Raw genomic sequence first — 25,516 nt, 5'->3', positions numbered from 1 at the left:
AGGGACGCCAGGAAGGGGGTTTCCAAAAGTGGAGCGAACGTGCCAGGTCCCAGGGACTCAGTGGTGCTCTGGGGAGGGCGGCGGGGCGGGGGACGGAGCACCGAGCTACCGAGCACGGGGGCCATGACGACTGTCAAAGCTGCACGAACACCTCAGCCCTGCAGGAAGCCACGTCCCAGGGGCACCGATGCACTTCCCAAGTGTGAAAGCCCCACACCACACGGGCCACATCGCCAGCCTGAGAGGAAGCCAGTGGCCGAAGTCGGCCTCGTCACATCAGAAGTCAACAGCAGAAATGTTTGGAAACAGGAAGTAAATTCCCGAAGCAACGGCAGAAAGGGTTAAAAACAGCTGTCCTAGGAGGGGGAGGAGGGTGTTGAGGGGGCATCTGTTGTTCTGCGTCATGATGTGTGTGTGTGTGTTTTTAAGCTTTGAGGGAGAGAGAGTGCGTGAGTTAGGGGACAGGGAGAGAGAGAAAGGGCAGCAGCCTCCATCCTGGCACGGAGCCCCCCTGCGGGGCTCGATCTCATGACCCTGAGATCAGGACCTGAGCTGAAATCAGAGTCAGACACTTAAGGGACCGCCACCCTGGTGTCCCCACCGTCAGAACACTTTGACCATATCTGACTTTGCTTCGAAATCCTGGACATACCCCACTTCAATTTAAAGAAAGTAACCAAGTAAAAGGCGTCCGATTCGGGACCCGACACGCACCTCGCCGGCGAAGAAGACGGTTCCTTGGATCTCCTCGGCGATGATATCGTAGGCTTCTCCGCTCCCGCCCGTCTTCACAAAGCTGTACGCCATCTGGATCCAGGGGTCTGTGCTCCACCGAGTGACAAAATACTTTGTGGGATCTGGGACTTCCTGTGTCAAGCAGAAGGAACCATGAACCAGGATCCAAGACGGACTGAGACAGCTGTGGCCTGGAGCAGCGACCCCCAGGCCCCCGCCTCTAGAAATGGGTTCATCCCTCTGCACTGTCCCCTTCCGTCCCCTGCATCCATCCAGGCCCCGCTGCCCCGCCCAAACTCTTCAACCTCCCAACGTCTACGGACTTACCCTCCCCAGCCAGAGATGCAGACCCCCCACCCAGCAGGCCGGCCCTCGCCAGCGGCTAAGACTCGGGGTGGCCCTGGCTGCGGGGCAGCCCAGCAGGTGCTGCAATGGCAGAAGAGGGGCCGGTGGGCCGGAGCAGAAGGGAAGGGGGCAGCCCTGGGACAGGCTGGAATCCTTAACAGCCTTCACAGAACGGCCGTAGGATGCTATGTTTCACGTTCACTAAGTTTCAAATAATTCTATGCCTCGGACAGGCACCAGCAGGAAAACTATTTCTACAGAAACAATGTGCTCAGTTCCAAATAACTAGCATGGAAACAAGTTTTGGGGCAAAAACCCCAAGTGAGGGACAACTGTAAGATATAATCACATCATGTAAAATAAGCAACACCCCCACCCCCCACCAGGGAGGCCTCTCTTTCTCTAATTTATGTAACTTTTGAGTCATTTCACTTCTTTCTACTCCCACTCCTTGATTTGGAAAAGACGGAAGCCGCGCCATTTCCAGGTCTCCAGAAATGGTGAGATTTGGTAGCCTGGCAAATAGCACAGACCCTGAGCTCCTCGGAGAAAAAAGAGAAGGGATGAGCTGCGTCTGTGGGGTGGGCGAAAATTCTGGACAATATTCCTTTGGAAGGGAAGCTGTCAAAGCTTGCTGGGGTGTGGGTTAATCCTGGACGTCGGGGAGACGCAGAGCTTCCGCCATCCCCGGGAGAGCAGGGCCGTGGCGCCAACTGCAGCGCACACACACTCCCACGGGAACCGCACAGAGGAGACAAGCCCGGCCTCTGCAGGAATGACGTGCAAATTCGGGACACGTTCCACATTTTGGGCAGTTCCCCAGTGAATAGCCACGCTCTGTGGATTAGCATAAAAAAGGGAGGGAAGGAGGAGGGAAGGGAGTGCGTGATGTGAGCAAAAAAGAAAGACAGTGGTGTGACGGGTGGTAGGAATATCGCTGCAGGCTCGTGTGTGTCCCCCTAAAATTCCTACGTTGCTGCGCCTCGCCCCAGTACCTCCGAAGGGGACGCTATCTGAGAATGGGCTGTCCGTGAGGGAATCCCGTTAAAGCCTCAGGGTTAGAGCCTCAGGGTGGGCTCTGACCCAGGAGGACTGGTGTCCTTACGAGAAGAGGGGAGGACATGGACAAGCACAGAGGGAAGGGCGGGTGAGGTCACAGGGAGCAGCGGCCATCTGCAGGCCAAGGAGGGTGGGCGGCCTCCAAAGGAACCAGACCCGCCGGCACCTGCTCTCGGACTTCCGGCCCCAGCCCAGGGAGAAAATCCGCGGCTGTGGTTGACACCACCCAGTCTGTTGTCTGCCACGCTGGCCCGTGCGGACCTGCGGACCGGCGCAGGCACAGAGCTGGGAGGCTGCACCGGGAAGGAGGAAGGACGCGGCCCCGCGATCGCCTTCATCCTCGGGGCTCCCGCTGCGGAGAGCGCGCTGGTTCTCTGACCTGCTCCTTGAACAGCTCCCGGAGCACGGCCATGCACAGCTGCAGCACCTGCTTGTCGTCCAGGGTCCTGACGGACGCCACGGCCTCCCCGGCGACCACGGACATCAGCACACTGTGCTGCTTCTGCAGACGCGAGAGGAAGGCCCCGGCAGTTCACGTTCTCTGCTTTCAGGACGGAAGTCCCCAGTCCCTGTACTCACAAGCACCCCCAACCCCACAGCCCCTTCCCCCCTCCTCTCAGTCCCCAGCCCACTTCCCTCACAAAACTCCTTATTCATCTAGACATTTTTGTCGTTCGAGGAGAAGCTCAGGAAGGAGGGTAAATAGGAAGGTTCAGGGATGCTCTAGGCTTTCCCCTTGTATGAACTCGTTCTAGAAGAAACAGGATGGAGAAGGGATGTCTGCAGGTAAAATAAGGGAAAAATCCTTCTCATACGGTGAAGAAATTTTGCCCATGGCTCCCAAGGGAAACCTTTTAAGATGAAGTTTCTTGGGAGGAAGAAGAAAAGGGAACAAGGATGGTCTGCAGGAACCAGTAGCACCTCTCCCGTCCCAGGCCCGCCCCTCGCCCTCCTCTGGGCCGCTCACAGGAGGACCCTCGAGAGCGGTGTTCAGGTCCCACTCATCACCGTGCCGCGCTGACTCGCCCCAAGAGGACGCCCCATCGGCCTGAGAGACTAGTTTCCTAAAGCAACTGATCCACTGCCCGGGGAGCAACGACAGCCCTTGAAGAGCACATGGCAGGTGGTGGGCCTGCTGCAGGACAACGTCCCAGGCCAAACATCCTCAAGCACAGCAACACGGACCCAGAGCGTCCACCGTACCCTTCGGCTCCGGAGTGTGACCAGATTCTAACTGCGGCAGGGGAACTCAAGCCACATTTCACCAGCGACTTACCTGGGGATCCATGTCGTAGAACACAGCGAAAAGCCCCCGCTTGCTGGCGCTAGGAGGTACGTGACCAAAAAAGTCAGCCCCTTGAACTTTACTGTCCCAAAATCGGTAGGGGAATTGCAAGGCAATCTGGAAAGTGAGCAAGAGAGGGAGAGGGTTAGGAGTCCCTGGGATCAGGAGTATGGCAAGCTCTAAGAAGCAACCTACAGTTCTCGACTGAAGAGCTAGGCACGGAAAACAAACCTCAACCCTCCCTTTCCATGCACCTGTCTTGTTTGTGCTCTCATGAGCATCTGGCTTTTTGTGCTGTTTAGTCCCATACTCCCACCGATGACGGGGGGACCCACCAGCAACCACCAGGCTGATGGGAAGATGCAAAGCATTCCTAAGACCCGGTCTGGAAGCGAATGTTGCTACAACCAATTCTAGCCATCCCTAGGGTCGCCAGGATCCGCTGAAGCCCTCGCATTTCTGCTAGAGATTTTAAAGGCAGAGGAACTGAAACTCTCCTCACTGGGACCAATTAATGGAGGGCAGGCAAAGAAAGCAGCCCAAAAAAAGACAAAAAAAATAGCTACCTTTTTCCATATTTATATGCCAAGTTAAAATTCTGAATAGTAAGATTCATTTTTCTAATGTCAAAATTCAGACCTTGGCCCACCTTTGCTCCTCTCGTTTTGCTAGTATCCTTCTGTATTCTTCATGAATGATTATTCAAATGTAAAGAAAATCTTTGAATTTTATTTGAATTAAAAAATTATCCCCTACTGCCCAATACCATAAGTTAAGGAACTCCAGTCACCCGGCTTGAGTAACCTGTCACCTTTTCAATGATGCCTGCACCTAAGCTGTTGATAGCCTTCATCTTCTTTTCTGACAGTGGTGGGTTAAAGTGGATGGCACCCTTCTGCAGTAAGGCCAGTGGGACCGTGACTAATACCTGTGAGAAAAAATGAATAATGAACACAGGAAAGCAACTGAACCTAACACCATAACCACTCAGTGGATTCATTTCCAGGAAAATCTCAACACACAAAGGACATTTCTCCCTACTGCCAATCATGAGACTGTCAACGTCCCATGTTATACTGGAAAGAACAAGTGCCGTCATGTACCATTGGCCAGGTTGTTCACTGCACAAGGGTGCCTGGCTGAGCAGAAGTGGCATCCACATGGAAGAAGTCACAGAAAGGTCTTAATGGTTTAGAATAACTCTGGGTAGAAAGGGTCAATAGATCCCAATCCTGAAAAGCAGTACTGTAATAGGAAATAATCCTAAATATGGAATCAGGAAACTATATTTGTTTATCATATCTGACGCTTTCTAGTGTGTGGCCAATACCTGCCCTGCTAACCTCAAAGAACTGAGGTAAGGCTTAAAATGAAAACTCTTACAACATACATCAATATGTTACATAAATGGTAAAGCACATCAAAAACAGTACAGAGTATTATAATCACAAAAAGCCACAAAAATTTTTTTTAAGGAGAAAACAATTTATCGCAGGGTCTCCAATGGCTCTCACAATCATTTAGGAGAACTGAAGTAACAGGTGCTAACAGAGCCTTCAAGAATGACCCTCCAAGTCCCATCGCAGAACCCGGCCGCAAAGAGCTGCTGTCTCTCCATACAGTCAGGACATCTTTGGCTCCGGAGCCACGTCACCATGACCAGCGCCAGAAGCCATCACTCCCGCTGCCGGCTCGAGAATCGTGCCGCTTACAGAACAAGCTGCACCAGCAACGTGGGCTCCTGAGGCCCTGCCTTGTGACTCCCCTGCGGAGAGGGAATGGACCCTGGGGCCTCCACCGGCCCCGGTGCAGGAGAGCCTGACACCCTGACCGTCCTGCTTGTCGAAAGTGAAGCAGAAGCCACCAGGGCTTCCAGGTCTCCCACTAGTGTGGCTGAGTGGCTGCACCATTTCCATCCAGAACCTCAGTTGCTAGGGAGTCTGGGAAGAGTGTGTGTGTGTGTGTGTGTGTGTGTGTGTCTACTTCCGCCAGCTATGCTGGGGGCCAGCACAGCAGGAGCAGCGTGCCATGGAACTGAATGCCAACCACTCTAGCTACCAGAACCCTCGTCAAAGACTGAGTGTGCTTGGCTTGAACCCCAACTCCAGGATCCCAGGAAGGCCAGAGTTCTTCCTATCATTGTGTCACTATTTTCTGCCACAGGGAACATGTAGAAAGTATTTTCAGTGTCATCACCATGAAATCAAAAAAAAGGGGAGGGGGCAGCGCCTGGGCGGCTCAGTTGATTAAGCGTCTGCCTTCAGCTCAGGTCACGATCCCAAGATCCTGGGATGGAGCCCCGTGCCAGGCTCCCTGCTCAGCAGGAGCCTGCTTCTCCCTCTCCCGGTCCCCCTGCTCCTGTGCTCTGTTTCTCTGTCAAATAAATACATAAAATCTTTTTTTAAAAAGGAGCAATTGTTCTCGTAGATGCATAGGAACTTCAAGGAAATAAGATCTAGATTTTAAGATTTTATTTATTTGTCAGTGAGAAAGCGACTGTATAAGCAGGGGGAGCAGCAGGCAGAGCGAGAAGCAGGCTCCCCACTGAGCAGGGACTCAGTCCCAGGACCCCGAGATCATGACCTGAGCCGAAGGCAGGCACTTGCCAACTGAGCCACCCAGGTGTCCCAGATCTAGATATTTTCTTAACAACCAAAAAGCTTTCAAAAGCACATGAGCTGGATGCCTGAGTGGCTCAATGGGTTAAGCCTCTGCTTTCGGCTCAGGTCACGATCTCAGGGTCCTGCCATTGGGTCCCGCATCGGGCTCTCTGCTCATCGAGAAGCCTGCTGCCCCCTTCCTCTGCCTGCCTCTCTGTCTACTTGTGATCTCTGTCTGTCAAATAAATAAATAAAGTCTTAAAAAAAAAGCCCATGAGCTAAGGTAAACAGGCGGAAGAGATAAACAGAGCTGGCCAGAGACTCACACCAGCTCTCAGGGCAAGCAGCCTGGAGACCTGCACTGCAGCTTTGTAAACATTTGTGGGTGTGTCAGGCTGGGGCGGTCATCCTTCACTTACAAGTTGGTTTGGAAACTTCCAATTCAAACCATGTGATGTGTGCAGACTACCTAAAGTCTAAAAAGACTTTAAACATTTCGGAGCAGACTTTGAAACACGGCTCTACCCTAATATCCCTGGAGAGTCGGATCCAAAGAAAGGAAGGCAAAGGCGCCTGGTTAGGGTCAGGCAGAGGGTGACCTAGCAGATGGTGATCCAGCAGGGGCCGCCAAGAGGCACAGTCACAAAATCCCAGAGGTTGAGCCATCAGCTGATGTACAATTTTACAAAGAGGTATTTAAAAAAAATTTCACCACCAGGAGGAGCCTCAGATATTAGCCTGACTCTCACTTTGGGGCTCACAGTAGAGGACACTGTCACTGGCCCGGCCGCAGGCTGGACTGACCGGGGGAAGCATTACAGACATGACCAGCCCGAGTCCCTGAGAACCTGTGCGGGGAGGAGCTCTGGCTGCAGTTTTCTTCCTAAGCCCCTCACGGGCGGTTCCCACGTGAGCCGGGACTAAGAAGCACTACAGTCCTAAGACTGCATCCTACCAGCCCCAACGCCCCCACTAGCCAATGGCGGGAGTGACAGGAGGATCTGCCCCGTGGGCTTATACCCTAGACCCCATCTCTTCACTTGACAAACAATCCTGGAAATAACTGGAAAGTGCAGAGCACAGCTAATCTAGGAACCAGTGATAGTCTCTCAGTTATACATTTGGGTCCTCATTTCAGACATAAATAAACCAAAATAAATTTATAGGGCTTATTCATCCCCTCTGCTTCAGGGAAGCACCCCTGCTCTCTCCAACACCACAGAAATCTCCATGTGACATCCCAGAGTATAACACCTTCCACTGTCCATCTAATGAAGTTTATAAAAAAATCCCAATAATATAAAAGTTCTCCTGACAGTTTCAAAATGAAAACACAGAGCTGACTTGAACAGAAAAATGATCCCATGGCAAAACAAACTAAAAAAAAAAAAAACAAAAAAAAAAAACCACCGCCAACTTGGAAAGTACCAAGAATTAAACAAAATAAACTTTTTTTTTGTAATACACAACTTCTCAGAGCCTTTAACACACTCATACTTAACCCAAAAAGTAGACTGCAGTACACAATACTTATCAAACTTATTTGGCCAAAGGATTTTTCTTATTCAACTCTCAGGACTCACGTACCACAAGAAACACTTTTCAGAATTCCACCTACCATGAAATCCATATGGTGTTAGATCAGTTATCTCAGATCTGCAGACCCACACAGGATTGAGTGGAGACAGGTAAGTCTTCAGGACTCCATCTCCAGGCAGATTGCCAAAGGCAAATTACTTGGTGGAAAACACGGTTTTCCCAGACCCCCAGGCCCCTAGCAGCACCTAGTGAAATTCTAGCACCTACCTTTTGTGCTGTATACCCTGTCCCATCCGTAACGGTAACCTGCACTTCATCTCCAGAATAATCAATGCTCTGTACCTGCTCGAGAAAAACAATCATGAAAACCATGAGAGATGGAGCCGTACGATCCAGGATCCTCTCCAAGTATATCCAAGTATAGGCGCCAAAAGAATCATTTTCTGGCATTCAGAGATCTGAACGACATTTACAGCTTACTTCAGGGAACTCTCACCCAGTCATTAAAACTTATAAACACTGTCAGAATATGGAAAATCTTTAAAATCGCTTATCTAAAGTGAAGGATACACATAAGTTATAGCCCCTGTGATCAGAGCAACGCGCAGTGCGAACGCATAGGGACAAACACGCGAAGGGAAAAATTTCCGAATGAACACAGATGCACAGTGTCAGGGAGGTCATGAGAATCCCGCACACACGAGTAACCAAGAGGCATCTGCACCAAGGCTGCTTCCAAACAGTGGGGCTACAAAATGAACGAGGTCACGGCAAGCACCTGTCTCCTGTGTCATCCACGCGCCCCACGCTTCCCACCCTCCAAACACAAGGTCAATTCAGAGCTCCCCCCGTCCAACACTGTCGACACTCACTGGAGATTCGAGCCGAATGTCTAGGCCTTCTGCCAGTTTCTCAATGATTACGGAGTAACCAGGCATTAGCAGAGTGTGGTCTCCAGCGAACTGGGCAAAGAATTCGTTGTGGTCCCAGGAGCGAGCGGACACCTGGGAAACGATAATGTGCAGGAAAGCTTATTTTTCTGTCTGTCTGTCTATCCATTATGTAAACTCTACCCCTAATTGTGGGACTTGAACTCATGACCCCAAGGCTGAGACTGGCATCTTCCACCGACTAAGCCAGCCAAGCACTCCAGGAAAGCTTATTTTAGAACAAAAGGTAGACATGATTTGGACCTGCTTCTTGACAGCAAGGTATACTATGTATCAACAATGCTGAAAAAGGAGAACTCGGTGAATGAAACTGGAGAACTCCATCTATAAGCATGCCAACCGTCGCCAATGTGGCATTTCTATAGAGGCTGAAATCCTGCACGATTTTGGAAAACAACGTTACTCCGATGGCAATGGTGAATGCCAGGGTCTCTCAGCTGGTTAAGCATCTGCCTTCAGCTCAGGTTGTGATCCCAGGGGGTGGGGGGGGGGGTCCTTGCTCAGCAGGGAGCCTGCTCCTCCCTCTGCCTACCTCTCCCTCCCTCCCTCTCTCTCTCTCTGACAAATAAAATAGTTAAAAAAAAAAAAAAAAAAAAGAATCGAATGAAAATGGAGATATCCTGATTTGGACAATAAGCCAGGGTCATCTGTGGAGCCTCAATTCAAAATACAGAAGATTTGAGTATCAAGACCATGGTCGTTACAGGAGTGAGGCAAGTTTAAATTTATTTCAGCAAGATTCACAGACCACGCCTGCAAAGCTCCTCTATTTCGGTCTCCGGAGAGCAGTGCTCTCAGACCGCGCAGGGCTCCCCAGGTTCGCCTGCAGGGCCTCCGCGGAGTGGGGCGCACAGAGGAAGGAGGGCAGCCAGCACGCCCGGCTCTGGGCCCCGCGCAGATCCAGCGCCAGGGCCCTTCTGACACATTCACGGAAGAAAGGTTTCTCTAGCTTTAACAACAAAACAAGGTCTAAACCACGGTGGGGCGACTTCGCTCAGAAGTCATGGTTTTGGAACTTGCAAGAGCAGAACCCGTATTTCCTGTTTACCCAGAGCAGCCCGGGTTCCGGGCCAAGAGCCGGCACACGGACACACGCACCAACATGCGCAGAGCCTGGGTCAGGGCCAACACCCAACACATGGAAACATGCGCACCAGCACATGGCCCCAGCCGGGGCCCGCACACGGACACGCGCACCCCGCCACCGCGGGCCCGCACACCTGGCGGAGGCTGCTGCCGCAGGCGTACTCCAGGTTGCTCAGGTGGAAGTGTAGCACCTGCTCCTCGAGCTCACTGAACTGGATGCCGGACTCCGTGATGAACGCTTTGTAGATCTCCTCTATCTTTTCTGTAACGGGAAGGGAGCAAAGCACAGCAAAGAGCGGTCACGTCGTTTCCTCATCCTTTACCCTGCGTTCTGTTCCTCCTGTGATCCCACAAACCCCCAAGCAGCTGAGGTCCCTTCCCAAGGAAACCCGGGGTGCGTGGGGTTGGGGGACAGGACATCTTGATAAGGTTGGTTTCGCTCAGGAAGGAAAAGCTTATCTTAACTGGAAACACAGCCTGTAGGCTCTGCATCTTCAACCATGCTTCGTTGCTGCCTAGTTGAACAATTTCTTCTTTTTGCTCAAGTTTGGAGGGGAAAGTTACCCCTGTGCCCCAGAGAAAATTCCTCCTCCTTTTCTGGTACCGCGACCACCTCAAGTCCAGTTCTTAGAACATCTCACCTCAAGGCAGAGCCCTACAACAGACTACCGGCTACATTCTCTCCAAAACAAGAATAATCCATCGCGGGCTTTCGTCACCTGAGCCTTCTGCCTCGATGCCTTTTCATTACTGGTTTTCTACTGCCTGTGTAATAAATCCCCAAACCCACAGCCAGACCAAGCCAGCACATTTTCAGCCTTTCTCAAGACAGTACCTACTACCTGCCCGTTCACACACTCTGCTGAGGGGCAGCCGGGTCTCTGTCGGGTAAATGCCAACAATGGGAGGACTGCTGCCACCTCGCCCCTCACTGGCTGCCCCCCACGGCCTGGCCCGGCCCCCCTTCCACTCCAGCATCCGCCGGCCACCACACGCCTTGGGACTCCTGCTTACTAGCAACCCCCACCTTCATCCATTCCACGCAACTGGAACGTTCAACTACACAGACACACAGCCCTGCGGTATCATTGCTCGGCTCTGGTCTTAGATTCCCTTTGTGGGGGGTTGGGGTGCGGTGGGGGGGGCCTCATATCTGACAAACTATAAACATCTTAGCACATGACCCTTCTTCATAAACTTCACCATGATGACCACCAGCCCACATGTAGGCTGTAGACTCAAAGCTTCCTTCTATCAAGTCTGTGCACTTGCTCAACTAGACAGGGAACTGAAAGTGAGTTAAGAAAAAAAAAAATTTGACAACTCCAGCCTCTCATTCAAATTCATGCTACATCGTGATATGGGGATGGCCACGGCACCGCTGGGTCCGTGCTAGGCTTCGGCCCCCCGACCACAGGGCCTTTGCGCTACCTTCATGATCATCTTGCAGTCCCATCCCTGCCTTCTGCTACATGGTTTCTATTTTCCTTCAGGTTTTGTAGAGATTTGGGAGGAACCAAGATTTCTAAAACAGTATATAAAATTAAGTATTAATAGACTGGCAAAAGCCTTAATGTGAATTTTATGTAAATTACACTTAAAAGCTTTAGTACATATGCTCTCTGAAATTAACTCTAGCTTCTCAGTGTTTCTATCTGGATGTTTTCAGCAAAGTGCTAATGAGCTGGCATCTCCGCTCAGACACTACGAGGCGGGAGAGAACCGGGACCTTGTTTATGCAGACACGTACGCACCGTTATTAGAGCTTTCCCAGATAATACTAATTAGAAAACACAACTTACACAGTTGGTGTCGCAGACCCTCCCTTGATAACTTTTTTTAATTGGCCAAGACAAAGCAATATTGTTAACTTTTTTACCTGGTGGCCTTTTGGGTGTAAGACCTTTTGGGTAAGACCCCACCCCCCCGCCCATCCAGCGATTACCACCCACGCACACAACACTCACTAAATTCTGAGCACATCCACCAAGTCAGCCTAGGAACGGTCCCCAACTCCGGAAAAGTCATCAACGTCCCCCTGGGTCTGGCCATTAACTCTGTTTGATTAAATGATCCCTGTGCCGCCCAATTTCTGAAAATGTTGTGTGAGAGTCCGTAGAGGCTCATTTACAAATAAGGGTGACTGGAGGGTCTCAAGCAGGAGGGGGAAGGGAGGGGAAAGAGAGGGGACAGTGCTTGCTACTGAGACCTCGACCCCAAACAATGAGGGAGCATATACCAGGACGCAGAACTAAGAACCCTTTCAAGGAAACATACACCTGAAGCAAATTAACATCCTGAGAACAGAGTTCAAATGATCGCACTTGAAGAAACCACAATAGGCCACCAAAACCCATGAGTGGTATATACGGGTCGTAAGAACTGTAGGCTAAACGAACATCAACTTAAGAAGCAGAATGGTCAAATCTCCACTGGCACCCTCGTGAAAATGAGTGCTTACAGACAAGTTTTCCAAAGAGTACAATCAACTGAGAATATTTGGTCCAATTAGTAACAAAGCCTAATAATTTTGAATTAAAATTTTCCAACTGCAACACATATTCTTACATTCTTAAATAAAACATACTAAAAAACAAATAAACAAACAAAACAAAAAAACCAACCTCAAGCTATTGCCCCCAAAAAGGGAAAAGAAATCTTGACATACAAAAACTCTTTTCATCTAGAAGGGACATTATGTAGGGACTATTCACATGGGGTCTATACCACGTTTCCTTAAAATAAGCTCCTCTGGGAAACTGAAAATTAAACATTTAAGTAAATCTTTTAAACATCAGCTATTTTATGCAACGTAAGATCTGAGTGTGTTCACACACACAAGCCTCTACAGGTCCTTGAGAAAGTTCTCCACAGAGCATAACAGTCCAGAAGGAAGGCTCCTAGGACTTCTCCTGTGTGTGTGTGTGTGTGTGTGTGTTTTAACACAAGCTCTACACCCATCATGGGGCCTGAACCCATGACCCCAAGATCAAGAGTCGCAAGCTCTACAGACTGAGCCTGCCAGGTGCCCTTCACAGGACTCCTCCGACGGCAGACGTCCGAGCACACAGGTGGACGCTGCTAGTGTTCGTCAAGCTAGGGTGACAAGGGGACTCCGATGGAACATTCAGAACGCCATTCTCCCATACCTCCTAAAGGAACATCTTGGAGCTGAGTCTTATCCTTCCTCCACTCAGAGACAACATCCAAGAGAGCATTAAAATGAAAATCCATGCGCTTGTCAATGGTGGGGTCAGTTATTCGTCCACCTTCCTGAATTAAGTCACATCTCTCTCCAAATTTATGCATGCTGATGCCAAGCTTCAAAATAATAAGAATAAGAAGGTGAAATTTTGCCCTGGAAAAAATACTTACAGGTTCTAAGCTGAAATTAGACAGAGCTCTCATGGAGAAAATGGTCTAGCAGTTCTCGAAGAGAAAGCTAAATGTGCTTCCTGGGGGATGGCAGCAAAGGGAGGCAGTGAGAAAAAGAGCATGAAATCCACGAGACCTTATTTCAGGAGAAGGTGAAGTGACAGCAGCAGCGTCCATGCCATGCACTCTACAGCTTTGCGGGCAGCAGGTATTAACGCTCCCAGTGCTACGGCCGAGCACGGCCTCTCCTTGTTCTGACATTCCAGCCCCACTGTGGACTCTCCCGTAAATGAGCACACAACCACACAGACACTCATGGAAGGTGATACTGAATTTACTGTCAATACGTAATACTTCAGGAAAAAACCTTGGGCCTACCAGGTCTTCAAAGAAACTACAGAGAGTCGCCCAATAAAAGACAGGATGCCCAGGTAAATTGGACTCTCAGAGGAACAATGAGTAGTTTGGGTTTTGGTGTCTGTTTGTTATTGTTTTTGGGTTTTTTTAGTTTAAGTATGTCCCAAATATTGCATGCAAAACATTCCATGTAATATTTGGGACATACTTATCCTAAACACAATACTTGTTGTTTATCCAAAAGTCAAACATAGCTGGGTATTCTGTATTTTTATGGGCTCCATCTGGCAAACGTAAGATGAGCTAATCGAGTGGCCTGGAAATAACACACAAATATAATTAAAGATCTCAAAAAAAAATTTTTTTTATGCATGCTACAGTTCTACCTTCTCTGAAAGGAAGAACTGTAACTACTTTTGTTGACTTTTCATGGGGGTGGGGTGAGGGGGCAAGAAATCATTTAGGGGTGGTTCTGTATCATCAAGAAGCATTATTAATACTACACACAAGAAAAATGAGACCATTTTTTCTTCTGATTATCTACACCATAAATGTTAAAGAAACCCACTTGTTCACACATTAGTGCTACTGGATTGTTGATACAGCCGTTGACAATCTGGGCTCCTCTTCCCACTGTGACGCCTTTAAAAGATTTATCATCCCATACTCGGCCTCCAATTCGGTCTTTGGCTTCCAAGACAATTACCTAAAAACACAGGCAATCAGGGAAGCTGAATAGGATAAGAAACCGTATTAAACACAGTGCTATAAATCCAGAATGACACAGTTACGTAAGTTCCATATCTGGTTAATTATGGTATCACTGGGGAAAAAACTTTAAAAAGAAGGTAGCGTGAACAGAAGCCAATGTAGATGTTGAAACAAACCATCCAGTTTTTAGCAAGGAGGGGAGTGAGTGGTCTGCTAGCGAGATCCCTCAAACGGTCTCGTCTCCAGTGCCATAATGATAAGATTGGATGAATTAACACAAGAAACGCACTCTGAAAGTTTTTACTTAATACTAGTCCATAAATTAAAAAGCACTGTAAGAGGGGTGCCTGGGTGGCTCAGTGGGTTAAACCGTCTGCGTTCGGCTCATGTCGTGATCCCAGGGTGCTGGGATCGGGTCCCGCATCAGGCTCTCTGCTCAGTGGGGAGCATGCTTCCCACCCCCACTTGTGATCTCTGTTAAATAAATAAAATCTTTTAAAATAAATAAATAAATAAATAAGCACTATAAGAAACCAGACTAAAGAGGTGAGTTTTCCTATAAAACGTCTCTGTGTCGAGCAAAATGCCTTCAGCTTTGCAAATAGGCCTTAACTTCCCTAGGAAAGGACTACTGTTAAAAATAAAAGTGTACGTTGATCATACTACCCTAGTATGACCTGGTGGGCCTGGCCTAAGCAGGTTGGCCCCACACCCAGACAACTTTACCTCCCCCCAATTTTTTTTTTTAAAGATTTTATTTATTTATTTGACAGAGGGAGATCACAAGTAGGCAGAGAGGCAGGCAGAGAGAGAGAGAGAGAGAGAGAGGAGGAAGCAGGCTCCTTGTTGAGCAGAGAGCCCAATGCGGGACTCGATCCCAGGACCCTGAGATCATGACCTGAGCCGAAGGCAGCGGCTTAACCCACTGAGCCACCCAGGCGCCCCATACCCCCCCCAGATTTTGCACGGCATGAGGAGCTGCTGGTGGTGGACAGTTCTGACAACGAGCACCACGCTTCCTTGGGTCACAGTAACCCAGGGGAAATATGACTCCTACTTCATTTCACTTCTGGATCCCTAACAGGACTCTTTCAACTTGCTCAAGGATGTTCCCCAAGTCAACTATCTCGGTTACTCTGGGGAATCTCTTTCCTAACAGAAGAAGGATGGTTGGTCTCTTTGGGGCTCATCACCTGGTGAACAAGAGCAGAAAAGGGGAGGGCTCCTCTGAATATTCTTATTCCTCATTCTCTCCAACAAGGAAGGTTACAACCTGAGGTTCTAACCTTCCCCACCCTCTTTTCTCTGACTTCATACAGATTAACATAGACCCATCAGTGTCTAGTTTTGTTTTAGTGTAAGAGGAAGGTACTGTATTAAAGACAGCCCCCTAGACTTTGGATATTAATAACCTTCCTTGCAACATCATCTGTGAGTTTCCCTAACAAAAACAAACAAAAGATCTTGGTGCTAATAGCTAATGCTGGAATAAATAAATGATCAATTCAAACACGTCCTAGCTTAATACCATTCAGAAAATACTTTGAAGTGCAAACACACTTCCCATAAATCCAACTCAGGTTCTTCTGCTTTGTGAGGAAAATCATGTAACCCAAGGCTTACATCTTCCATTCAACCGAGGAAAACTTCTCTCAGAAATAGCTACTGAAAACTTTTCTCATCTCTGAAACTCCTCCAGCAGAAAGACATTGTGAACCAGTTGTCATTTCTTTCAGGCAGAGAAAAGTGCGAAGACTAATTCAATCCTACCAAACTGATTTTCATGTTTGGTTTCACTGAAAACCAAAGTTCTTGAAAAATAAGTTTTTTAAAGAAAGAAGTGTGTCAGAAAGTCACAAATTGAGGGGTGTGGTTAATTCGAATGAATCTAATGGAAATGAGATTCTGAACTGCATGATGTTTTTTTGTAAGTCTCTATTTAGGCTAATTCTGAACAACTGGAATAAGGCCACACCCTAGTGAAAAACTATCCTACCTTGGAGAAGCAGAACACCTCAAGTACGTATAGCCCTTTAGAAGTCATGTAATTCTGTCTGAACCATGGATTAACCAATTCAATCTTGCTTCCAGAAGCAAAGATCGTGTTCCAAAGTAAGACTCCAAGTGTGCCTTTGGGGGCACCTGGCTAGCTAGTCAGTCAAGCACACGACAGCTGATCATAGGGTGATGGGCTCGAGCTCCACGTTGGGCACAGAACTTACTCAAAAAAGGATACCTTTCATTTGCAAGAGAAAAATTACTGCGTGTTTCAGAAAATTTTATACAGGAAACAGTGAATTTCCAAGCTGCTATTTGTTATCTCAAACTATTACAAAAACAAGGACTTTTTCCCAGTGTGCCATCTGTGGTGTTGACTAACAGCTCGTGGAGAATTTCTGCTTTAGTTTCTGCATGGACTCCCTTCTGATTTGCTCATTAGGAGTCTAATACCCTGTCCTGGGGCACCTGGGTGGCTCAGTGGGTTAAAGCCTCTGCCTTCGGCTCAGGTCATGATCCCAGGGTCCTGGGATTGAGACCTGCATTGGGCTCTCTGCTCAGCAGTGAGCCTGCTTCCTCCTCTCTCTCTCTGTCAGCCTCTCTGCCTACTTGTGATCTCTGTCTGTCAAATAAATAAATAAAATCCTAAAAAAAAAACCAAAAATAAACCCTGTCCTAAAGCTGCTGAGAATGGCTATTCCCTCCACCTTTTATTAAACCCATTTCAAATGCTGTATCTTTCCTAGGAGCAGTTAGAAAGATTATAAAGATACACAGTGATTTCACACTCTCCACCAAAATCAGAAACCAGTTTCTAAATCTTAGAAATTCTGGACCAAAGGGCACGGTTACCCATCTGTTATCAACTCCATGTCCCCAAAACTCTTACCTTAATTCCAAAGTTATGCAGTTGCCTAGCAGCTGCTAATCCTGCTGGACCAGCCCCGATAATGATGACAGATTTCTTAAAAAAAAAAAAAGAAAGAAAAAAATTTTTAAAAAGGACCCAATTAGAGAAATGAAAGCAATATATTGTTCTAGTTGTTCTAAGAAGGTTCTAACTGCCAAGCCACATTAGTTCATCTACATTTCTTGGATGTTCATAGAAAATTACTTTCCTAAAGAATATGGATGCATGTAATAAGCCCCTCCTCTTTTCCACAGCCTAGGGCACCGGTGCCTGACAGTCTCTTCCCCAGAGGAGCGCAGTCTACACAACTCTTCTCTGTAGCTTCTGTGGTGATCACGTGACTGACAGGAGTACCGTTAACTAGTACCCACTAATGCTGTTGTCGCAGGCTAGCATGGATCGTGATGGCGGTCGTGTTACCCTGAGAGCAACAGCCACCTACGTTGTGGTAATCTTTAGGAAGAAGATGCTGGTCGGTGCCGACGCTGAGAACTCCCGTGTTGATGAGACCTTTCCTCGTCATAAAGTAAAGGATCCTCTCCACTTCCTGCACGCACCGGATACGCACGAGACCCCGGACAATGATGTGAGGAATACATTTCTGAGGGGTAAGAGCTTCCTGTGTGTGGAAACAAAACCAGACTGTTAAGACAAATAGACGGAACTCTGGGCTCCTCGAAAATCGAACCGAATTCCTCTGTGACCCAGCAGGCCCCCTCCTGGGTATCCACGGAAAAGAACTGAAAACGGAAGCTCATACAAAATTCTTATTCGCGCTACTCAAATTGCCAAAAGGTGGGACTATCCAAGGGTCCATCAACGGATGATGGACAAACCAAATGGGGGTACATAGGTACGTGGGCCATTATTTGGCCATAAAAAGAAATGAGGTACTGATCTGTGCCACAACACGGAGGAATCCTACAAACAGGATTCTGCTTGAAGAAGCTCCTCACGGGAGATCACATGCTGTAGGATTCCATTTGTAGGAACAACTCGCCATGGGCAAATCTAGAGAGGCAGGAAGTAGATCAGTGGTTGCCAGAGGCTGGGGGGAGGGAGGAATGGGGAATCGCTGTTTACTGGCTGTGGGGTTTCCTCTGGGGGTAACCAAAAGTTCTAGAACGAGATGTGGGGATGATTACACAACACTATTTAATGCCACAGACTGTACCTTTTACAATGGTAAAAATGGTAAATTTTACATTGTGTTTTTACCACAATAACCAACCAAACCAAACCAAACCCCTCCTGGGGTACTCAAGTCCATCTTGTGTCACTAAGACATAGTAGGATCAAAGGGGGTGGGGAGGATTGCCTGGTGAAGGAAGAAAAAGGGAGAAAGGGACAAAAGGAAGACAAGGCACTTTCTATTCCATTAGCTCATCTTCTCCTCCCCAAGGACAGCGACGGGGACCGGGGGCTGACCACGTCGCATATACGTTCCTGACTCCATACATCACACAGCAAGAGCCACAGCAGAAGCCCATGCCATCACTTATCCCAGCAGCAGAAAAACCTGGATTCTCGTCACCATAAGATGTGAGGAGACAGATTTAGGAATGTTAAGGAAAAAAAAAGCCATTGCCTTTTCCTGCACACCAAAAAAAGCCATTGCCTTTTCCAGCACACCCCACTGTCGTCAAGGCCTTGGAACATTTCAAAGATACAAGACTAACATAGCCTTGACCCACGGTCATGAAGTTAGAACAGGCTCAAGAGTGGGGGTCCCAAACTCTGTCTCATCCTCTACTGGTCCCCAACCCCCCAGCTCTGAAAGAACCGAACTACACACAGGAAGAGGACTTACAGTAGACCCATGACCAACGCGGAGTTGAACTGCGTGGGTCCACTCACACGTCGACATTTTTGATAAGCACAGTGTGGTACTTAATAACATTTTCTGTAGCTTACTTGCTTGTGAGAATAAGTATATAATATACATACAACATACTAAATATGTGCCAATGAACTGTTTACATTATTGGTAAGGCTTCCAGTCAACAGCAGGCTATTTGTAGTTGAGTTCTAGAAGGAGCCAAAAGTTATATGTGGACTTTTGATTGGGCTGGCGGGGGTGTGAAAGGTGTCAACGCCACTAATCCCCACATTGTCCAAGGGTCAACCGTGTTCAAGAAATAACATCAGCTTGGGTTGGTGCAGAAGCTAAAAAACACTTGTTTGTAGTGATGAATTCTAAAAAAATTTTTTTTTCAAAATCTTTGGTTCTTTCACGGCAAATATATGTTTTCCCACTAGAATATTAAACACAAAGTATACTATTTTATTAAATATTAAAATAGATCCAGGCTGATAAGGTTCAAGACTTTTTCCTATAAGGTTCTTCACCACCATAAATCAATTTTCAAAGTCTAACCAAAAGAAATGTGAAGAAAAATGAATCCAAGGCTGTTTCTGAAGAGTTTATCTTTACAACTTATTTACAGGAAATTCTGACCACAATTTTGTTCAGTTCAGCAAATGTTTATTGAGCACCTACCTCCAGCCTGCTGGGGAGGAAATGAACAATTCTGCCTCATCCAACCCACTCACAGAATTCATAGAAACTGCATTAACAGCCGTGAACCGGATCAGGCCATCTCACACTGGATTCTAATCCAGTGAGACAGCACGGTCCATCTGGAGTATCTCTCCTGAATCAAGATTACTTTTGCAGCCTTGCCAGATGTTCCGCATTCAGCAATTACTCAAATAATTGCAGGAGAAATTAATAAGTCAGAAAAATACTAGGGTCAGGAAAGCCTTTGTTTAGATCATAATAATAATGATAACAAAAGCTCCTATCCCCTCTCATAGGGTCTCCCCCCTTTCCAGGTGGGGGCTGTATGAGGCCCCTAACCTATCTTCAGTCTCAGCAGACAGCAAAGCACCAGTAGGAATCCCTGTCCTCAAGGGGTTATGACGCTTTCTTTAATGCTTTATTTTTTCCCTCTCGGCATTCATGCTGGAACTCTCTGAACCAAACTTTGCAGCTTATACTCCATCACTAGAGAGTCAAAAATTCAGACATATGGTCTCAACGTGGTGGTTCCCAGGATGGGGAGACTCAGTGCCCAGGAGGCAACACCTGGGGTCAACGTCGGTTGTCACAACGGGGGATGTTCTGGTATCTAGGGGGCAGAGGCCAGGGAAACCACAAAACATCCTACAGGGCACCAGGCAGCCCCCCCACACGACGGACATCCACCCAGTGTCCACGGTGGGAAGGCAGAGAGTCCCTGATCTCAAGCCCCCCCCCCACCATACGGCAGCCCCCCTCCTTCCAGAGCAGCCCCAGTCTGTGCGCGCGGGGGTCCCTCCCTTCACTCACTTTGCAGTTAGTGTACCACAAGGCGAGGGTGAGGTTCCGCAAAGCCAGGTACATGGTGGGGTCTCGGGAGTACTCCGGGAACTCGTAGAGCTCGTCCAGCTCCATCACGTCCGGCCGCACGCACAGGGCTTTGCCACACTCGTTGGGCTGGTAGAAGGGCTGGAAGTACCGGTTCATGCCTGGAACTGAAGGAGGGCACAAATGCACACGTCGCACACCCAGGTAAGTGAATGAGCAGGCGCGAAGCGGAAAGGACAGCCTCAGCCCGGACTGGGCTACAGTCTGTCCCGCAGGCACATCTGCACTTCCCGTCTAGTTAGATGAAATACATGGGAACTGCGTATTCCTCCCATTCTTCCTTCACCAATGGAATTTCCATGGTATGGAAAAAAAAGGTTTTTTTTAAGGTTTTCATGGGTGTTAAACGCCTGCCGTAGGGGTGCCTGGGTGGCTCAATGGGTTAAATCCTCTGCCTTCGGCTCAGGTCATGGTCCCAGGGTCCTGGGATTGAGCCCCACATCGGGCTCTCTGCTCAGCGGGGAGTCTGCTTCCCTTCCTTTCTCTCTGCCTGCCTCTCTGCCTACTTGTGATCTCTGTCAAATAAATAAATAAAATCTTTAAAAAACAAACAAACAAACAAAACACGTGCTATAAAGTCGACCACCTTATCTGTGTTTACGTGTAGCATTGAACCGGGTTAAGGATATTCACACTGCTGGGCAACACGTCTCCAGAACTTGTTATCTTGTAAGACTGAAACTCTGCGAACACCAGCTCCCCATGGAAGTAAATTTTAAAAGTAACCTTCACTGGAATTTTTCCAATTAGAACATGAATCAGTTCACAGAGTACAGAACAATCACTGACCTCAGATAACCCTGGAGCCGTGGGTAACATTTAAGGCTACAATCTATACTCTGTGCTGTTTCTACGCCCAGAGACTATTAATGTATCATGCACTTGTTATTTTGTTTTTGTTTTTGTTTTTTTTTAAAGAATTTTATTTATTTATTTGTCAGAGACAGAGGGAGAGAGAGCGAGTGAGCACAGGCAGACAGAGAGGCAGGCAGAGTCAGAGGGAGAAGCAGGCTCCCTGCTGAGCAAGGAGCCTGATGTGGGACTCGATCCCAGGACCCTGGGATCATGACCTGAGCCGAAGGCAGCGGCTTAACCCACTGAGCCACCCAGGCATCCCCATGCACTTGTTTTTTAAAAGCCAGAAAAATATGTTTCCTAACCTGATTTTCAAGACCACTGTTCCATGTCATTAAACACTAGGACTTCAACAGACACAGCGTGTTTTCCTATTATTTAACTACTCCTCCGTTCCTGGCACTTAAATTTCATCTAATTATTTTACTATTGTCAGCAATGTCATGTAAATCTTTGGATTAACCTTTCAGGATTTACTTTGATAATTATTTATGACAAATTCTAGAATAAAGGGGGATCTATTTTAAGGTTTTTGATTCATAGCCAAATTGTCCCTCCCAATATCCATACCCACTAATAACATCTGAGTGCCTATTAAGGGCAGGCTAACCTTTGTTAACCCTGGTACTTACCACTTGGGCTTCGATTCGGGCCACATCCACATTTGTAGAGGGCCCCGTGTTCTTGGTTAAAAAACTTTAAAATAGGGTGAGGCATTGGTGGCTTAAGCAGTTAAGCGTCTGCCTTTGCTCAGGTCATGATCTCAATGTTCTAGGATCGAGCCCTGCAGCGGGCTCCCGGCTCAGTGGGGAGTCTGCTTCTCCCTCTACCCGCCCCCCCACACTTGTGCTTGCTCACACTTTCTCTCAAATAAAATATTTTTTAAAAACCTAAAAGAAAAAAATTAAGAGACCCTTAAAATAGGGCTTTTAGGTCAAAAATCTATTTGCATCATCAAACATAAAAGTTTGTTAGTTTGTGGACAGGGGAAGGTCTAGAATTCTTGCTGGGACACCAAGAACTCGGGTGGAGAATTTTAAAGATCCATTTGGAGTAAGTGGTCACTGGTTTATCTGGCCTGACCTGAAGTTTTGGATTTTCTTCAAGTTGATCACTTCACTGAGGTTTTACATGGCATAATTAGAAGCAAAAAAAGACTTCGAGAAAAAAGAGAAAAAGGCTGCTCATATGGTCAAAACTTTCTCCCGGCATGTCAGAGTTTGGAGTTACCATCAAATGATGCAGCCACTCAAATTTCAATGATGTAACTCATCAAACTTGGTAGATACAATTCCTGGACCAGTGTTAGACGTCCCACGGGATGGACCACCGACGTGGACACGAACCACATGATACATGCAAACGCTATGACCGAGCCACGGCACAACCAAAGCCATGAAATCACACGGTGCTTTAGATCACGTTGCACACACTTTAAAAAAATCTTTTGCATTCTGCTCCCCCACCCCATTCCAGGAGAAGCGGGGGTGGGGGTGGGTGGGAAGGAAAGCAGGGAGGGCTAGGACCAGCTCTCACCCAGCGAGGAGGGGACGCCCTTGGAGTGCTCCAGCTTCCCGGGGCTGCTGCTGCCGGCTGTGCGGTGGGTGCTGGCGCAAGACGGGCTCATGCCCACGCAGTCGGGGTAGTAGGCAGAGAGCAGGGGTGCGGCCACGCTGTCCTTCAGCAAGGGAGGGAGGATGAGCATGGAGTACCACCAGTGGTTGGACACTTCCGACACTCTCTGGAGCGGGGCAGAGCGAGACCAAGAGACACAATGGCAGACAAGAAACAGAGACGCAGGCTCAGCCGAGGAACGGACGGCTTCCTGCCCACTCACCCTCCACGGCCCCGCACCAGAGCTCGGCACACTCAGACTTAGAAATAAAGAAGGCCGACGGTGCCCGGAGAGAAGGTTTCCTAGCCGAGTTCTTCCGGATGGGCCGCAACAGCCTCCTCCTGCGCCCCGCACCCACCCTGCCCCAACCCCGCCCCAACACTGACCCGCTGCCCCCCAACACCAAGTCAGTCTCCCAGCTGCATCTAGGACAGCCTTCCAACCTTGCAGCAGCATCACAGGTAATGTAACAGCCAGTGCCATCCCCTAACTGCAAGCCCAGGTTTCAGCCTGACACTGGAAACTTCTCTCTGTTCAGCAATCCCTTATCACCCAAACCCCGCCCCCTTCACTAGGGATCTCCGAGAGGACGGAACCCATAAAATGGGGCGGAAAAAGACCGTCCTCCTGAGAAGCCGTCAAGCAGGACTCCTTTTTGCTAGAAGCTACTAAACACTTTCAGAGGAAGAAATATGTGACAACTATCGAAATAAGACGCTAAATGTGGAAATGAACAAAAACGCTATTTTTGGTCTTAAACTATGTGATCACATTCCAGAGCTGATTTAACACATGGAGTCATCGGATCAAAGCATCCCCACGATGACTAACGACTGCAGTAAGAATAAAATTTCCTTGGCTTCCAGAGCTACTCTGCCGCCAAGCCCATGCTCGATGGCTGTTTCTAAACGCGACCTTGAACGCACGTTCCAAGAACTCTAAGAATCTGATACAGGACAGCCTTGAGCCCCGGACGCCTCTGGTGTCAGTCCTCTGGGCTCCCAAGCACGTGCCACCTGCTGTCGAGCCGGGCTTTGTGGCCTCGAGGTCCAGAGGGTGAGCCAGTCTACAGAAGTATTTTGTTTGCTCCTCGGCTTTCATGGGGTGTAAGTCTGGGGCCAGCATCTCTCCGTTTAGGACGAGCCCCGACACATGCGTTAAGTGACTCCCAGCTGCTTCACACATTCTTTTACGTGCTCCGCCGTGAAGGCATGTCGGTCTGCTGTAAGCTCTCAACGCTGCCCTCGGCCGGCCTGGGCCGTACCGAAAGAGAAGAGAAGCTTCAGTTCTCCCCCCAACACACCAGGGCCGCCTCTGTGGACCCCTTCCTGGTGTAGCCCCAAGGACAGTGTAAACGGAGAGCTCAGATCCCGACACTCCAAACAGACCATGCAGAGAGGTAGGAATGGAGACGCCTCAACGAAAAGGAATCCAAGTTCTCGGGCTTCCGGGACCCAGCAGAGGCCCTGCACTCCTGCTACCTGCTCCGAGCCCTTCCTCCCCAAGAAGCCCCCTTGACCATGCTCCGAGTTGTCTCTGCACAGGGGTGTGAGCAGCTCCAACAGCCACCCATGAACATGTACTCCGTCCTGCTGTTCTGAGCGTGTCCCCCCCAGCGCACCCGTCAGTCCCTGGGCTGTCACTCTGTTGGGACACCATCGAGAACCCCACTCTCACCAATACATGTACCACGTAAGAAATCGTACTCGATAGAGTCAGTCCATCAGCATCTTTATACCAGGTTCCCCCCAAATCCACATCCACCCGGAACCTCAGCACACGACCCAAATGGAAACGGGGTCCTTACAGAGGTCCTCAGTCACACGGAGTAGGGTGAGCTCTAACCTCAGTGCAACTGGTGTCCTTAGAGGAAGAGAAGGGACACAGCGGGGAAGGCACGCAGGGAGAGGGTCACGTGGACCCGCAATAACCCCCGGACAAGCCAACCAACGCCAAGGATTGCTGTTGCCACCGGAGGCAGGAAAAGGCTAACAGACGCACCCCCAGACCTTCGTGGAGGCACAGCCCTACTAACAGCTTCATTTCAGACTCAGCCTCTGAAACTAGGAGGCAACGTGCTTCTGTTGCTTAGTTTGTAGTTATGCATTACAGCAGCCCTAGGAAACGAGTACAGGCGCTTAAAACTTAGAACCTGCTTGCAAAGTGAACCTGGGGCTGCCTGGGGGGCTCAGTCGATTAAGCATCTGCCTTCAGCTCAGGTCATGATCCTGGGGTCCTGGGATCGAGTCCCGCTCTGGGCTCCTTTATTTATTAGTCGGCTTCTCCCTCTGCCACTCCACTGTCCCCCCTGCTCACTCTCTCATCTCTCCCTCAAAATAAATAAATCGTTAAAAAACATTTTTTTAAATAAAAAAATAAGGGGCACCTGGGTGGCTCAGTGGGTTAAGGCCTCTGCCTTCGGCTCGGGTCATGATCTCAGGGTCCTGGGATCAAGCCCCACATCAGGCTCTGGGCTCAGCAGGGAGCCTGCTTCCACCGCCCCCCCCCAACGCCTGCCTCTCTGCCTACTTGTGATCTCTCTCTGTCTAATAAATATATAAAATCTTAAAAAAAAAAAAGTGACCCCTGAATCCAGAGGCATAGAACAGGGGTAAAGCAGGAGATACGGATATAAACCTGTTCTAGACTCTTCCTTAACCCTACACAAAAGTAAATAACTGGTGGAT

The 25,516-nt window shown here is 48.7% G+C and overlaps 1 protein-coding gene across 1 annotated transcript in view; it reads right to left on the bottom strand.

Annotated features, from left to right (window-relative positions):
• Positions 1-25,516, bottom strand: part of KDM1B (lysine demethylase 1B) — a 58,609-nt gene that overhangs the window by 5,426 nt on the left and 27,667 nt on the right. The window contains exons 8-20 of the mRNA XM_044251658.1: positions 22,751-22,955; positions 20,282-20,466; positions 17,393-17,569; positions 16,930-17,004; positions 13,900-14,037; positions 12,749-12,920; positions 9,734-9,861; positions 8,436-8,567; positions 7,831-7,905; positions 4,236-4,352; positions 3,416-3,541; positions 2,519-2,641; positions 715-867 (exon numbers count right to left, since the gene is read on the bottom strand). Of these exons, the coding sequence (XP_044107593.1) occupies positions 715-867; positions 2,519-2,641; positions 3,416-3,541; positions 4,236-4,352; positions 7,831-7,905; positions 8,436-8,567; positions 9,734-9,861; positions 12,749-12,920; positions 13,900-14,037; positions 16,930-17,004; positions 17,393-17,569; positions 20,282-20,466; positions 22,751-22,955 (1,806 nt within the window). The remainder of the gene's footprint in view (positions 1-714; positions 868-2,518; positions 2,642-3,415; positions 3,542-4,235; positions 4,353-7,830; positions 7,906-8,435; positions 8,568-9,733; positions 9,862-12,748; positions 12,921-13,899; positions 14,038-16,929; positions 17,005-17,392; positions 17,570-20,281; positions 20,467-22,750; positions 22,956-25,516) is intronic.

This window comes from Neovison vison, chromosome 1, assembly GCF_020171115.1.
Source record: "Neovison vison isolate M4711 chromosome 1, ASM_NN_V1, whole genome shotgun sequence".
Lineage (NCBI taxonomy): Eukaryota > Metazoa > Chordata > Mammalia > Carnivora > Mustelidae > Neogale > Neogale vison.
Note: the sequence above shows the minus strand (reverse complement) of the source record. Positions and strands in the feature narration are given on the sequence as shown.